This window comes from Barbus barbus (genome assembly GCF_936440315.1).
Source record: "Barbus barbus genome assembly, chromosome: 7".
NCBI classification, from domain to species: domain Eukaryota; kingdom Metazoa; phylum Chordata; class Actinopteri; order Cypriniformes; family Cyprinidae; genus Barbus; species Barbus barbus.
Genome location: NC_136735.1, coordinates 26,075,118 through 26,089,971, shown reverse-complemented (window position 1 = coordinate 26,089,971; position 14,854 = coordinate 26,075,118). Strand labels below are relative to the sequence as shown.

Sequence of the window (14,854 nt, the reverse complement as noted above, 5' to 3'; positions counted from 1 at the left end):
AGTACACATATATGGTTTTTTAATGTATTTGCATTGTACTAAAATGCGTTCATTTTCAGTGGGCACATATCCGGCTGAAACAGGTAGCCTAGTGCATCCCACATTTTTCAACATTAACATTTTAATATAACATTATAGTCATTATGGCCTTTAGAAAAATGTTTTTTTGAGGAGGTGGGGTAGTGCACAATAGGCCCCTGTGCCGCGGCCTAAGCTTTTGTCCTTAATGGCATTTTTTTTCCTTCCATTACTTTTACTTTTATACTTTAAGTAGTTTTGAAACCAGTACTTTTACACTTTTACTTGAGTAAAAAACTTGAGTTGATACTTCAACTTCTACAGAAGTCTTTTTAAACCCTAGTATCTATACTTCTACTTGAGTAATGAATGTGAATACTTTTGACACCACTTTTGTTGTTAAACCAAGCAGTTATTTTCACAGGTGCAGACAGGCTGAAATAGGTCCTTAAGGTAATAACTGCAGATTTGAACTATTTATTGTATATGCACATCAAAATCAATGTAAAGTAATTGGTTTTACCTAGGCCTGAGTTGGTGGCTAACTAACTGAACACTGTTGAACACTGCTGCTGGAAGTTCTATCTTGATGTGTCATTTCTACAGCAGGATTAGAAGAGGAAAAAACATTTCCCCCTTCCTCGCTCACTCTGACTCTTTGTCTCTGTCCTTTCCTCCAATTTAATGTGAAAATCATTAGCTTCGATCAATGACTGTTCGACCTCCCTTATCTTGTGTGGAGCAAGCTGGCGGATTTTTTCTGCCAATTTCAGCATTTAAGAAGCCCATTAAAAATGAAGTGGTCACGTGGTCAACACAACTCTTCTCCACTGCTCATCGATTCATAGTTTCTGTTATTATTGCCCTGTGCAGTTTTTAGCAGAACGGTTTTAAAAGGGTTTTTACCCAAGCACAGATTTTACAGTAAATGCTAAATACTGGCCCTAACCTTCCCTAGGGGTCATATTGATCTATTCGTGTGTGTGTGTGTGTGTGTGTGTGTGTGTGTGTGTGTGTGTGTGTGTGTGTGTGTGTGTGTGTGTCTGTGTCTGTGTCTGTGTGTGTGTGTGTGTGTGTGTGTGTGTGTGTGTGTGTGTGTGTTCCCAGTAGAAAACTGATGGAGGTGGAATTGCATTGGGTAATAAACTATTTCCAGCATTGCTTAGCAACCAGAGCAAATAGAAGACTGGGGAGAGTTATAGTTTGTAACTACTTGATGGCACACTTAAAGCAAATGCCATTTTGTCCAATTCTGAGTCTTTAAAGAGACAGACACACTGATACTTCCTGGGTTGCCAAATGAATCAAATGTTTTAGTTTTTTACAAAACCTTTTTGTATTGGACGCACATCGCAAAGACCACATGAGCCACTGGAAGAAAGTAAACAATATTTGCATTTACAATTGGTTAGATGTTAAATGGGTTTCATTAAAAAATATCCACCAGGCCATCAAGGCTGGGCACCATTCATAATTTAATCTATATTGCTGAAACTGAATTGAGGCAACAAACAGGATGCAGAATTGTTGCTAAAAGTTGAATTTAAGGAATGAAAATATGACTAAACCTATATAATAACTGTAAGCGTAGTTTTAGTAAAATATTTCATTTTTCAGATGAATTACCCAGACATGTTAAACACAACGTATGACGTTTTTCAGTATATCCAGAAACATTAGATTACATTAGAGTATTAAAATTCCACCTACAGAAAAAAATAAAATTAATTATTTTTATTAATTATTTTCTTACCAAACCTGATGACTAATGAAACTCCTCTGTTCTGTGAATTTTTTTTTATTATATTTTTCTTTTCTTGTTATTCTGATTTCAATTTAACATCCTAGTCAATTCAATTTAGTTCAGTTCTCTCTCATGAATTGAAAAAGAGTCAATTGCTAAATTCAAGATTGTGCTCAACAAAACTGCAACCCATATCATAATCATATCAAATTACATTTGAAAAAAAAAGGCTCAGGAAATTTGTTCTAATTTGTTTAACATTGTCTGGTTTTCCATGTCTGTCAAGGGTCAGGCAGGTTAATCCATTAATTGACTGTGTAAAAAAAATAATTAGGTATGCGACGTAGCAACAAAAGAACTAAACCTACCACAACAGGTGTGTGCAGAGAATCAGTGTGTGTTTCCTGGAATTACTGTGTGTGCTTGTGTGGGAATAATGGGTCTTTCCAGTTATCTGAGAGGTGGGTGATAAAAGGCTTTTACTGGCAGACAAAACGAGTGTAACCATCGTGATTAAAAAGAGGAAGGAATGCTCAGAGAGGGAGATGGGAAAGGAGGAGAAGAGAGGAAAGCAGAGATGCTGTTTTCATCTGAAACTGTTGTTTATAGAGGTGACTGTGTGTGTGTGTGTGTGTGTGTGTGTGTGTGTGTGTGTGTGTGTGTGTGTGTGTGCGTGTTTATGTGGTTTATGAGGACACAAATTTGTATAATGACATGGGTATGACAGAGGTATTACAATATGAAGGTGGTTTATGAGGACACTGCCTATGTCTCCGTAATTCAAAAGGCTTAAAAAACATACTAAATGGTGTTTTTTTGAAAATCTAAAAATGCACAAAGTCTCCTGTGAGGGCTAAGTTTAGGTGTAGGGTTGGTGTAGGGCAATAGCACACACAGTTTGTTCAGTATAGAAACCATTACGCCTATGGAGAGTCCCCATAGACCACAAAAACCAACGTGTGTGTGTGTGTGTGTGTGTGTGTGTGTGTGTGTGTGTGTGTTGCACAGATCAATGTAACTCATCCACTTAAATCTCCTGATCCATTCATCAATACAAACTAATGAAACAACCAGACACAGACAGACACAAATAGAGAGATGGGGGATAAAATGAAAATGAGAAAGAAAGCCAGACAGAATGAAGAAAAGGAATTACTGTTACAATAACATGTAGCAATCTCATGCCACCAAATGAGCGTTTAAGGTCATAAGCACAACTGTAATTGTCATATACAGCAATATCACAGTTGCTATTGTAATTCAGAATCCTGTTGATATTCAGACCAACAGCATGATTGTAAGTCAAGTCACCTTTATTTATATAGCGCTTTTAACGATACAGATTGTGTCAAAGCACTTAACAGTATGGAATTGGAGGATAGAGTGTCAGTAATGTATAATAATAAGATTAAACACTCAATTTTCAGTTAAAGGCATTTCATTATTGAATTCAGTGATGTCATTGTCTAGCTCAGTTCAGTTTAAATAGTATCTGTGAAATCAAATTGACGATAATCGCTAGAAATCAAGTGTCCCAAACTGAGCAAGCTAGAGGTAAGTGTGAGTGATTCAATGTCACTTGACACCACCTACTTGGCATAACAATATCACCTACAGAAAATCACTGGAAAACACAACCAAAGAGAGAGATGCAATCAGTAGTGGAGTCATGAAACCGGTATGATTTGAGTCCCTCTGACCTTTTTAAGTGTATTTTATCTATTGGGTCACCAAAATCTGTTTTTAAAATCTTTTTGTATTAATTGAAATGTCTCCTTTAATAAGGTTTAAAAACATGACATACATTTTATCTATATATTAGAAATTATCTTGTTTTTTTTTCTGTTGACACCACCTATTTTGTCATGTCCCTCATGGGTCTTCTATGAAAGTGTACTTGGGATATGAATAATAAAATTAGAAAAAAGTCCATACATTTTGCTATTCTCATAAATATCTATCTGTGCTTTTTTGCTGGTAATGTTTTTTTTCTAAGTAAATTCATGATTATTCATTAAAATCATATTATTTAGTTCCCGTACCTCAGTAACCCCTCAACCCCCGTTACACAAATCATTATCCCCCCATAAAAAGTAATGAACTGATCCTTATGTGACATCAATAATAGGAAGTGACATCATATAACTCTTCTGAACAAAATTGTGAGCAGACATAGGCAAGTTACCACCTTCTTTTATAACTATAACATTATTAATATTGTGATATTGTGATTGTCAGGCTTAACGACTCAACCCTGTTACATCAAATAAAGATAGAAAATGATCTGTTATTTTAACAATATACATGATTTCTTAATGTCATGCATACATGTGCTCTCCTGTTATTCACTACATTTAGGGCAGGGACTGTTTTGAGCAAAAAATCACAACCCCATCACACTCAACCCCGTTATTTATTTGAGATTGTGATGGGGTTGTGTTTTTAACACTTTGTTCTCAAGTTATCCAGTAATTTAAATGAATTATTATATTTGATCAATAATCTTATACCACATGCATATGTTGAATGTGGTAATGATGTCCATGTTAAAGCTATGTTTGTGTGTGTTCTGCCTAGATTTTCACATCTCAGTGTTAAGTAAATTCTACAAACGATACCCCAACGTGATAACGTGAACGAAGTTTGTTTGAAATCTTTGCAAATTTATTAAAAATAAAAACACATGTACAGAAGAATTCACAGCCTTGGCTCGATACTTTGTTGAAGCACCTCTGGTAACAATTACAGCCTTTTTGTCTTTTTGAGTATGATGCTACAAGCTTGGCACATCTATTTTAGGACGGTTTCTCCTATTCTCCTTTGCAAGACCTCTCAAGCTCCATCAGGTTGGATGGGGAGCGTCGGTTTTCAGATCTCTCCAGAGTTGTTCAGTCAGGTTCAAGTCTGGGCTCTGGCTGGGCCACTCAAGGACATTCACAGAGTTCTCCCGCAGCCACTCCTTTGTTAAAATTGCTGTGTGCTTAGGATTGTTGTCCTTTTGGAAGATGAACCTTCTTCCCAGTCTGAGATTCTGAATCATTATCATTAATGCTTTCTCAATCAATTCATTAATGCCATCTCAATATTTTGGTGCACTGAGCTTTTTTTCTACTCTGATGAGTCCCTTAGTCCCTGCCGCTGCAAAATACCCCCACAGCATGAGGCTGCCACCAGCACACTTTACTTTTGGGATAGTACTTTGCAGGTGATGAGCAGAGCTGGTTTCCTTCAAACATGATGCTTAAAATTGAGGTTTATCAGACCAGAAAATCTTGCCTGAGGTAGTCTGAGGGTTCTTTAGGTGCTTTTTTTTTTTTTTTTAGCAAATCCCAAGTGTGTTTTCATGTGTCTCCACTGAGGAGAGGATTGAGTCTTGTCACATTGTCATAAAGCCCAGATTGGTGGAGTGTTGCAGTGATGATTGTCCTTCTGTAGGTTTCTCCTATCTCCACGTATGATCATGGAGGTGGAGGATGATCAGGTTCTTGGTCACCTGTCTAACCAAGACCCTTCTCCATCAGTTTCTCAGTTTGGCCAGGAGGCCAGCTCTAGGAAGAGTCCTGGTTGTTTCAAACTTCTTCCATTAAGGTTAACAGAGACTACATGCTTCTGTGACCCTTCAATGCTGCAGAATTGTTTCTGTACCCTTCCCCAGATCTGTGCCTCGATACAATCCTCTCAGCGAGGTCTACAGACAATTCCTTGGACTTTATGGCTTGGTTTGTGCTCTGACATACACGGTTACCTGTGGGACCTTATAGACAGGTGTTTGCCTTTCCAAATCATCAATAACTCAATGTACCACAGGTGGACTCCAGTCAAGTGGTAGAAACATCTCAAGGATGATCAGTGGAAACAGGATGCACCTGAGTTCAATTTGAGTGGCATGGCAAAGGCTGTGAATACTTATGTACATGTGATTTCTTTTGTTATTTATTTTTAATAAATTAGCAAAGATTTAAACTTATTTCACATTGTCATTATGGGGTATTGTTTTTAGAATTTTGTGGAAAATAATTTAATCCATTTTGGAACAAGTTTGTAACATAACAAAATGTGGAAAAAGTGAAGCGCTGTGAATACTTTCAAGATTCAAGAGTTTTTATTTGTCACATACACAATTATACAGGGTATAACCAGCAGTGAAATGTAGGTACTTTCCGGATGCACTGTACAGGGGTGTTGTATGTTGGTGGAAAACCAGACAAAAAAACAAATGTGACTCTTTTATAAAATGGTCTGGCTCCAATCTAGCTATCAAAAGAGATTAGTGCAGAGGGAAAATCCAATTAAAATCACAATGTCATCTCTAAGCAGAGACCCAGAAAGAATGAGGCTGAAAGAGAAGAAGGAAGAATCCTCAACCCTATACGACAACAGAACAAACACAATCCAATGGATGCAGGTAAAAAACTAAGCTAAACAAACACACACAGAGAGAAAAAAGCTAGAAAGTTTGATGATATACACTTGAACTGAGATCTCTAGTGTGATTATATGCTCAGAATTCAGATTCCACCCCAGACTGCACTTACCTGATTTTTTTAAGGCACAAATACAAAATTAGACACTGCCTGAGTCCCAATGTACATACTATTGATCCTAAATTCTATGTGATATTAGTAATTTTCAATACTATTTAGGGCAGATAGGGTGGATAGCTACACTCAGGGAATGTTTGTGAAACTCCATCTGTTCTAGAGTCCGTGTGGCCTCGTATTGATGTTAGAAAGCGTGCTGCCATCTGGTGGTAGTTTTCTGATATTACAGACACCTATTAGCAGACATTTGAACTATTAATTTAGGCTTCATCAAAACTCTGACACTGATAATATATAATTTAACAAAATAAAATTATAATATAATTCATGTTATTTTGAAAATTAAAAAAATGATAATAGTTTAACATTGTTTATGATCGTTCAATAAGTCATTTGATCCCCACAGTGTAAAACCTGATTCATACACACATATGATTTCAAAAATTACATTTATTGCATAAGGGTCTATTTAGCTAAAGGAATGCTGTTTTTTTGTAGGATTTGTTCAACTGGCTTTTGGATTATTTTATTATTTTTTTTTTTTTTTGCACACACACACACACAAAGCTGTTCATCAATAAGCTATAATCTTCACAAATGAAGACAACTTTTTATGAATTTTGGACAATCTGCAGGGAAAAAAAACAAAAACAAAAAAACTTGAAGATCAATTGATCAGTTTGGTCAAAGCGGTTCACAAAGATCAAGGATTGCCAATTTTGCCACGGTTGGACTAAAACTCTGAAGGTCTGTGGCTCTCCAGGACCAAAAGTTGGCCACCCTTTGGCAAAGAGGTCCAAATGATTCATTTTAGCCAGTCATGAAGCTGAATCTGAATCTGACTCTTCAGAAGCACACCAAATAAACCTCCAACAGGCTATTTACTCAGAACAAGTCTTTTGTTTATATTTATGCTCCTAATGAAAAGTTTAGCTGGGTATTTCTGTATTACTGTACTTCATGCCAACAATGCGTTTTATATTAATAAAAGACAATTATTTAGCATCATTAAGAACAAACATATAATACTGAAGAAAAGTATATCTATAAATTAACATTAAGATTAATCCTATGAGTAATTTGCTCTAAATAGAGTCCAGCAACAATAGGCAGCTGTGCCATATTTATAAAAACCTACCTGCAGGCCTACCTACTTTTTTTGATACTCAAGTAGTTGTAATATCAGTTAGTTTAATACAATTACCTAATTTTTTTCTAATTGTCAATTTGCTTTATTTGAGACATCCATAAAGGCATCTTTTATAGTTTTTACTTAAATATGATAATTCAATATTTTACAACGCAGTCCAATTTAGTCCACTTGTAGCAACCACCTTTTTCAAGATGCATAAAAGCTTAATAAAACTAAATATAGACAGCCTATACTTTTCGATGTGCCTATAAAAACACATCAAGAAAAATTAGCTACCGAATCAGCCATTATGGCATTTGAAGTGTAGACGTTATGGACCACTAACATAAGTGTTGGCACCTCCTTGTGTTTTGAGGGGTTTTCATTTCCAATTTGGACAGCCTTGGATATTTTCACTTTTCAAATATTTAATTTTAATATGAGTACATTACATATTAAAACTGAATTTTAACTACTGCATGTAAATGTTTCTTTATTTATCTATGTGTGTATGTATGTACAGTATAATAAATTATTTGAATCAGGAAAAACAACCGAAAACATCTATGACAATATTGCTTTAGTAGTGTTTAAAAAGCATGACAAGGTATCTCCTGAAGTTGGCTGAGGCAGTTTTCAATTTTGAAGAAGCTCAAATATATGACAGTTTTGACTTTTCTATCTTCATAAACAAATATTATGACTTTCAAAAAAACTTCGCTTACAAGAAGTGCAGGGATCACACAAGTAATGTGTCTACTGTACAAAAAGAGAGGAAGTAAGAACAAATGAGACCATACATTTAATTGACCTGACATGAGTTTAATCACTGTTGAGAGTGAAGAGTCCTTCTTCATCATTAGGCTGATATAACGGGTGAATAAATCATGTTTCACATTGTCATACGTCATAGTTCTCATAGATCATCTAGAGTCAACAGGAACTTGGCACATACAGAAATACTCACACAAGTCAGAACAGTCACATGACCTGTGCTGTGTAACACACAGACCAATAGATGCACACATACGTCACAGTTAACACAGTCTTACTGCTGACTTTAAAGCATTAAGATTATTGTAACATTAGTTTGTGTGTGTGTGCACATGATCATGTATAAGCATATATGCAGACAAGTGTGTGTGTGTGTGTGTGTATGTGGGTGGGTGTTTGTGGACAGAAGGGGACGGCTTCAGGTCAGTCCATTTAAATTTCTTTCTTAACATAAAGGTTCAAGTTCATTAAACTTAATATCAAATAAAATATAATAATTTGAAAAAAAAAATAAAAACAATTATCTACAGAAACATCATGTGCAACAATGTACATTTTGGTTCTAAGGCAATAATTGTTCCTCCACAACACTAGTGCTGTCAATGCTGTGAGTATTTTGTCAATGTTCTTTCTGTGTTGATGAGCAACATTATTTCAACGCTGCCTCTCCATTGCACCAGCACATTCACTGAATGGCTGGAGCATTGCCTCGTGGGACCTGTCGTGTTTTTGAGACACTGAATAGCACCGTAGGAATTCCCTTCAACAGCGACTTTGCTTTTTTTGTCAAGCAGGGAAAACTTGTCATTGGGAATATAGCAACAGAGAACATTCCCTTGCTCTGTGAGTTTTTTCAGCTTCATTGGTACTGCTCACGGGTTCATTTCCATGATTGGAGAACACAGTTCCATACAGTCTTTCTGTGTTAAGTGCATATAAAGCGCACAGGGTTAAGGTGGTTGTAGTCAGTTGTCACAGCTGTAACAGACATCTTATGCACGGCTTTATAACATCATTTCCAGTTCACATCATGTTCATTGTTCACTTCTTCAGGAGGAGTTACAGGAAGAGTGAGAAAATCTCTGGTTTCTTCAGCAGAGAATATTCTATCAGTTCCATCTCTCACACACACGCAAAACAATTCAAACAACTTTACATGGTTTCTGCAACTCATAAGAAGGCCCAGATAGAATCTGCAGACTTTTTCACATTTTAAGAAAAAAAAAGTATGTATTGTGTGAAATGGAACACTCTATTGATGGCTGAAAGCATTACCAAATAATGCAAAGTGTGAACACACAAGGTATGGAGCAACTTTGTAGAGTAAATGTAACAGGAATGCAGATTCCTTGTGGGCCTGCTCACGAACAAAGTACAAGACACTGGGTCTCATTCACTTAAAACTGCTGGGATTATTTTGTATTTGTAAGAAAAGGAAAACTTCTCATGATTGTTTCCACCTAATTTATGTAAGCACATGAATTTGTTCATAACTGAGTATTTTTAAATGAGTGTGGTGAGGTTATTTGCATAAATAATTAATTTGCACAGCCTTTTCTTTGCCGTCTTTTGTCACCTAAAAGCATGTGCAGAAAGATCCTAGAGCAATGCCAAGTGTGCCATCCTCAAAACCATTTCAAACGTAATCGACACTCAGCTGTACATACATGTATCTGCATTGTCATACAAAGAAAACTCAGCTATAATGCTGCTTTTCACGGTATATGATGAAATCTATTAAAGATTAAACAGCTATTCATAACATTTCATCCTAACACGATTATAAGGCCACCCAGAGCATGTGATTTCCGCACAATAAATCTTAGTGTGAAAGTTATTGTTGAATCATGATGTTTGCGCATATTTCATGCACACTTTGTGAATAAGACCCATTGTCATGTAGTTCTAACCACTTGAGTCAAATTATGTTTGTCACAGCGTAAACAATGGGCTACATGTATTTAAGGAAGCTTATTGTTAAATAGGGCTACATATTTACTTTTGCACTTCTGAAAATGGGTTTTGCCATAAAGCTAAAAGAATAATTGTAAAATTACAACCACATAAATTTAAAAACATTTGAATGAGTTCAGGCTGGTATTTGAAGGCCTCTCTCTCTCTCAAACACACACATCCACATACACACATAGTTTAGTTGAGGTACAGTGTGGTGTGGCATCAGCAGCCAAACTGTCCATGCTGTCCAGAGCAATATGCACACACACACAATAGCAGTTCCTTGTTGTCTTATTGTCATTGTCTCTTAGTTTCAGTGTGCAACTCTATATATAACTGGCTTATCTGAAGAATGGAGAGCCAACAAAAGTTTTTGTGTATGAGCGTCTTTTTTTTTTTCCAGGGGTTGATTTACGACACTGGTCCAGTCAGTGACTGCAGGATACCACTCCAGTGGGCAGAGCTATCCTACACATAAGAGCAGCTGATTTGTGTTTAGGGTCAATATGGCAGCACGTCCACAGTGGCTGAACAAAAAGAGGCAAATCCAATGCAGGAAACACATCACGGCAGGGTTTCTGATTGATATAAATCAACCTTAATAGTTTTCTGGAGTCTGTTTGTCCTTGTAACATTTTGTCTCTCTGGAGTCTCTTTTCCCTCTCGGGGAGATGTTACTTGCGTGTGTGTAGCGCCTCCTGAAACTTTGTGCTAGTGTAGCGGATATGGAAGCCTTTCTTACTGATTGTGTCATCAGAGTGGAAATGAATGAACACGGCATCGCCAGCAGAGTAAAGCTCCTCACGAGGCTAAACAGAGAGAGAGCGGTCAGTTGAAGACATACAGGAAGCTTTATGATATAAGACAGCAGTAAAAACTAAACTCCACCGTATCACACAACAGTATAAATTCGTAAACTCAACAGTATTACACATGCACACACTGCTCATACCCCAGATCCACAAAAGCGTCCGAGTTTGTGCGCTCCAGTGTCGTAGCCATCGTAAAGTTCGATGTAATCGTACCCGCAGTCGGCCTCCTCCTCTACCTCAAAGGTGGTGAAGGTGAGCTCGATGCCGTAACCTGACTCTGCCGTTATGAGCCACTCGCAATCGCTGTGGCCGGGGTAGTTATTATCCCCAAACTGAGCATGAGAATACAGGTTCTTCTGCCGTGCTTCTGCTTTCAGCCTACCGCCACATTCTATACACAAAGAAACACACATATACTGTCTGTTGATCATCACTGATTTACTAAAAATCTGTTAACCCTTCATCCTATTAGAAACAGTTCTGTTCACTTAAACTAATATTACCAGTAGTAATAACTGGCAAATAAATCTCTTCTCTTCTCAGTTGATATAAATGATCAAATGATATAATGAGCAACAATAGCCCGGGTGGGCGGAACTTAGCGACAAGTCAAATGAGAAAAGGCAACACTTCAGGGACATTAGTCAACATGCAGTGCAGTAATGATCCACTAGAGGGGTCTGTTAAACTGTCAGCATGACATGAGAATTGCTTGTATGAACACTTGAATCACATCTGATCTAATACATGCAAATAATTAAAATATACTTAAAAGACAGGGTAGTTACCAGTGGAATGAGTGGCCTGAAAGCCTTTCCTTTGCACTGAGGCATCGGAGATGAAGCGTAGGTACATCTTGTTGCCTGTGGAAATGAGCGGTTCTGGAATCTTACTGCCACACAGACGGCTCAGGATAGGCGTCTTGTCCGAATCGCCGTCAAAGGCCTCCAGGTGATCATATGCACATTCTTGGTGCTGCTCAATCTCAAACTCATTAAAAGACTAGAGATACAAAGACAAAACAGAGGAAAAAATATTAGGAGAAAATTATTTTGCAGCAGTCACGGACATTAATTCAAGCCAATCAACTGTAAAAAAAAGGAGATCTCTCTTCTTTGACCTCCTCAGCTAGAAGTCGGACACATCTGACATATTTAAGGAGCAGATAAACATGTTTGGCTGTGACTAGGACAAGCCAATATTCATTGCAGCGGCTATAGGAATTAAAATCTCAAGTTTCAATTAAATGTTTATAGAGGCTTTGTTTGTTTCATGTACATTAGCAAGACTAAATAAAAAGCAGCTAAGTTTAAATTTAAGTTTAGGCTTTCCTGTAGCTCAAATAGTAGAGCATGGCGCTAGCAACGCCAAGGTCATGGGTTCGATTCCCAGGGAAAGCAAGAGCTGATAAAATGTAAAAACTGTAACTTGAATGCAATGTAAGTCGCTTTGGATTAAAGCGTCTGCTAAATGCGTAAATGTAAATAAACTGAATAAATGTTTTAAATGCAATACAATACTGAAACATTATTAAAATGATACACTGCTGTTCAAAAGTTTATGGTCATTCAATTAAAAAAAAAAATTATTAATACTTTTATTCAGCAAGGATGCAAATAAACTGATCAAAAGTGACAGAAAAGGCTTGTATTGTTACAAAAATGGGTCTTGTGAACTTTCTATTCATCAAAGAATCTTGAAAAATGCATCACTGTTTCCACAAAAAATATTAAGCAACACAAATGCACTTATCAAATTTGGAAAAATATTTAATAAACAAAGGTCGACTTGTGAATTCTGCATACATCTGTAAAGCTTTCTGTGGGAATAGGTTCCTTGTGGGACTAAACCGAAAACCGCTGCTTAAGGGCGTTGCCAAGATAGCCACTGAGTGAACTGGCTTGCCTTTACAAAACTGTGTTGTGTTGGAGCATCTGCAAATCCCTGAACCACCGCATGAGTTTGAATTACATGTTTTAAAGTTGTACCTTTAGTGTTTACAACATTATCATTATGTAAAAAGCCAGCTGTTATGGCTACACAGAGAGAGAGCAATAAAAGCATGAGCGTGGTGATAAAGTTACTCTACAAATGAATAATGAGTACTTCAAACGTTAATGCCAAAATGATATATTAATTCTAATGGAATCATTCCCCAAAACACTTCTACCTCATCCAAACAAACAATAAAATTCTCCTTTTTGTTACTTCACTTACTTTCTGACAAGGGCCATTTAGAATCGCTTTAGGTCTAAACAGACGACTCAGAAGTCAGATCCAAAGAACAGTGGGAGACACTGAGGTCAACCTCTAAACCCCTGCCATAGCTGTCTGCTAACATTTTTGTTAATATGTTCAAACCTGTGAACTGAAATATGAGCAAACAGGCACTGCTAAAGCTTTATTAATGCACTTTACTCAATGTCTTGCTTTTCTTGTATCTTCTGCATGTTTGTGAGACTTTGTAGGGGTTTGTATGCATGTGTAAATCTTTGCATGGTGGTGTGTTTGTTTGCTTGAGAGGAGATTATTTGTGTGTTTATGTGTGATGTGAGATTATCTGCCTTTGAACATGAGAGTAGGATTACATGTGTGTTTGTGTCTCTGCTCGTGTGCTGCTTGTTTGTACCGAGTGAAAAGTTTAAGATGTTTGTGTTTAATGTAAATTAAATTGCATTGTTTAAACTTATAGCACAAAATTATATAAAGACTCACAATCTTGACCCGGTGGCCTGGGGTTGCAGTGATGTCCCATGTGCACTCCTTCCTGCTGGGGTATTTGTCAGGCCAGTTCGGACTGCTGATGGTTCCACTTGTGCTGTGAATCTTGTGCTCACACTCAGCTGATAAACAAGTATGGGGTGAAGAGAGTAAAGATCATTAGAAATAGTGATGCAGCACAATAATAACACGTGAGTGATATAGTTTAGATAACAATAACCCATGAGTGCATCCAGGAAAATTTTCCCTTTTTTGCATTTGCGTTTACAAAGTATAGTGTTAGAAAAAAAAATCAAAATAAATAAACTAGCTAGATGTATGATGTTAATAACTGTGGAAACATGTCATCACAATCTGTGAAAAGGGTCCACTGTAGGTCAACACACTTATGTCACAGAAGCCTTTGTCCAAATGAAGAGTAGCAACTCATACTTTGAGCTTTGCCCTGGTTGTGAGGTGTGAACATCACAGAAACACCAGTACAGAATGCTTAACCTTTACTATGTTTACCTGGGCTCATAGGTTTACCTGAGTCTCAGCTTTCCAATAAGCTAGAGTAGATCTCTTTTACAAGAGACTAGCTTTCTTTAACTTATCCTCACTCATCCTACTAGAAAATGTTCAAAATATTATTTTGGAATTTTTGGCCAAAAATGGCAGGTGTGATTACTGTGTGTGTGTGTGTGTGTGTGTGTGTGCGTGTGCATAAGGACAAGTGATTACAGCTAGATCCACGCTGTCAGTAAACCTGCTGTGACCCTGAGGAACCAGGTCAGAAAAACATTTTCACCAAAAGTCCAAAACCCTGCTGTATATATGAGTGTTAGAATGGGTGTGCAACTCTCTTGCTAAGTGTGAATGACTGAGAACAATCTGACCTGCTGTTGCTTTCTCCATCTCCACATACAGAAGAGACCAAAGCCTGAGACCACTAGTGAAAGTGCTTGTATTTTGCATTACACATTATAAATTGTGAAAAGTTGAATTGATTAATGTACATGACTTTATTTGATTGAGCACTGTTTCTGCACTGTACGGATCACACTTGTCTTTAAACATTTTGTTTTTATGTCACTCATATTCATTTAATTTATGCCATTTTAATTTCAATTAATTAATTCTTTATTTTTATAAGCTTTTTATTGTATAGGTTTTT

At 36.9% G+C, this 14,854-nt stretch overlaps 1 protein-coding gene across 1 annotated transcript in view; it reads right to left on the bottom strand.

Annotated features, from left to right (window-relative positions):
• Window positions 1–8,239: 8,239 nt before the first annotated feature.
• Window positions 8,240–14,854, bottom strand: part of LOC306872632 (dorsal-ventral patterning tolloid-like protein 1) — a 44,138-nt gene continuing 37,523 nt past the window's right edge. Inside the window, exons 19-22 of the mRNA XM_079421282.1 lie at window positions 13,693–13,820; window positions 11,766–11,979; window positions 11,118–11,368; window positions 8,240–10,974 (exon numbers count right to left, since the gene is read on the bottom strand). Of these exons, the coding sequence (XP_079277408.1) occupies window positions 10,840–10,974; window positions 11,118–11,368; window positions 11,766–11,979; window positions 13,693–13,820 (728 nt within the window). The 3' untranslated portion in view covers window positions 8,240–10,839. The remainder of the gene's footprint in view (window positions 10,975–11,117; window positions 11,369–11,765; window positions 11,980–13,692; window positions 13,821–14,854) is intronic.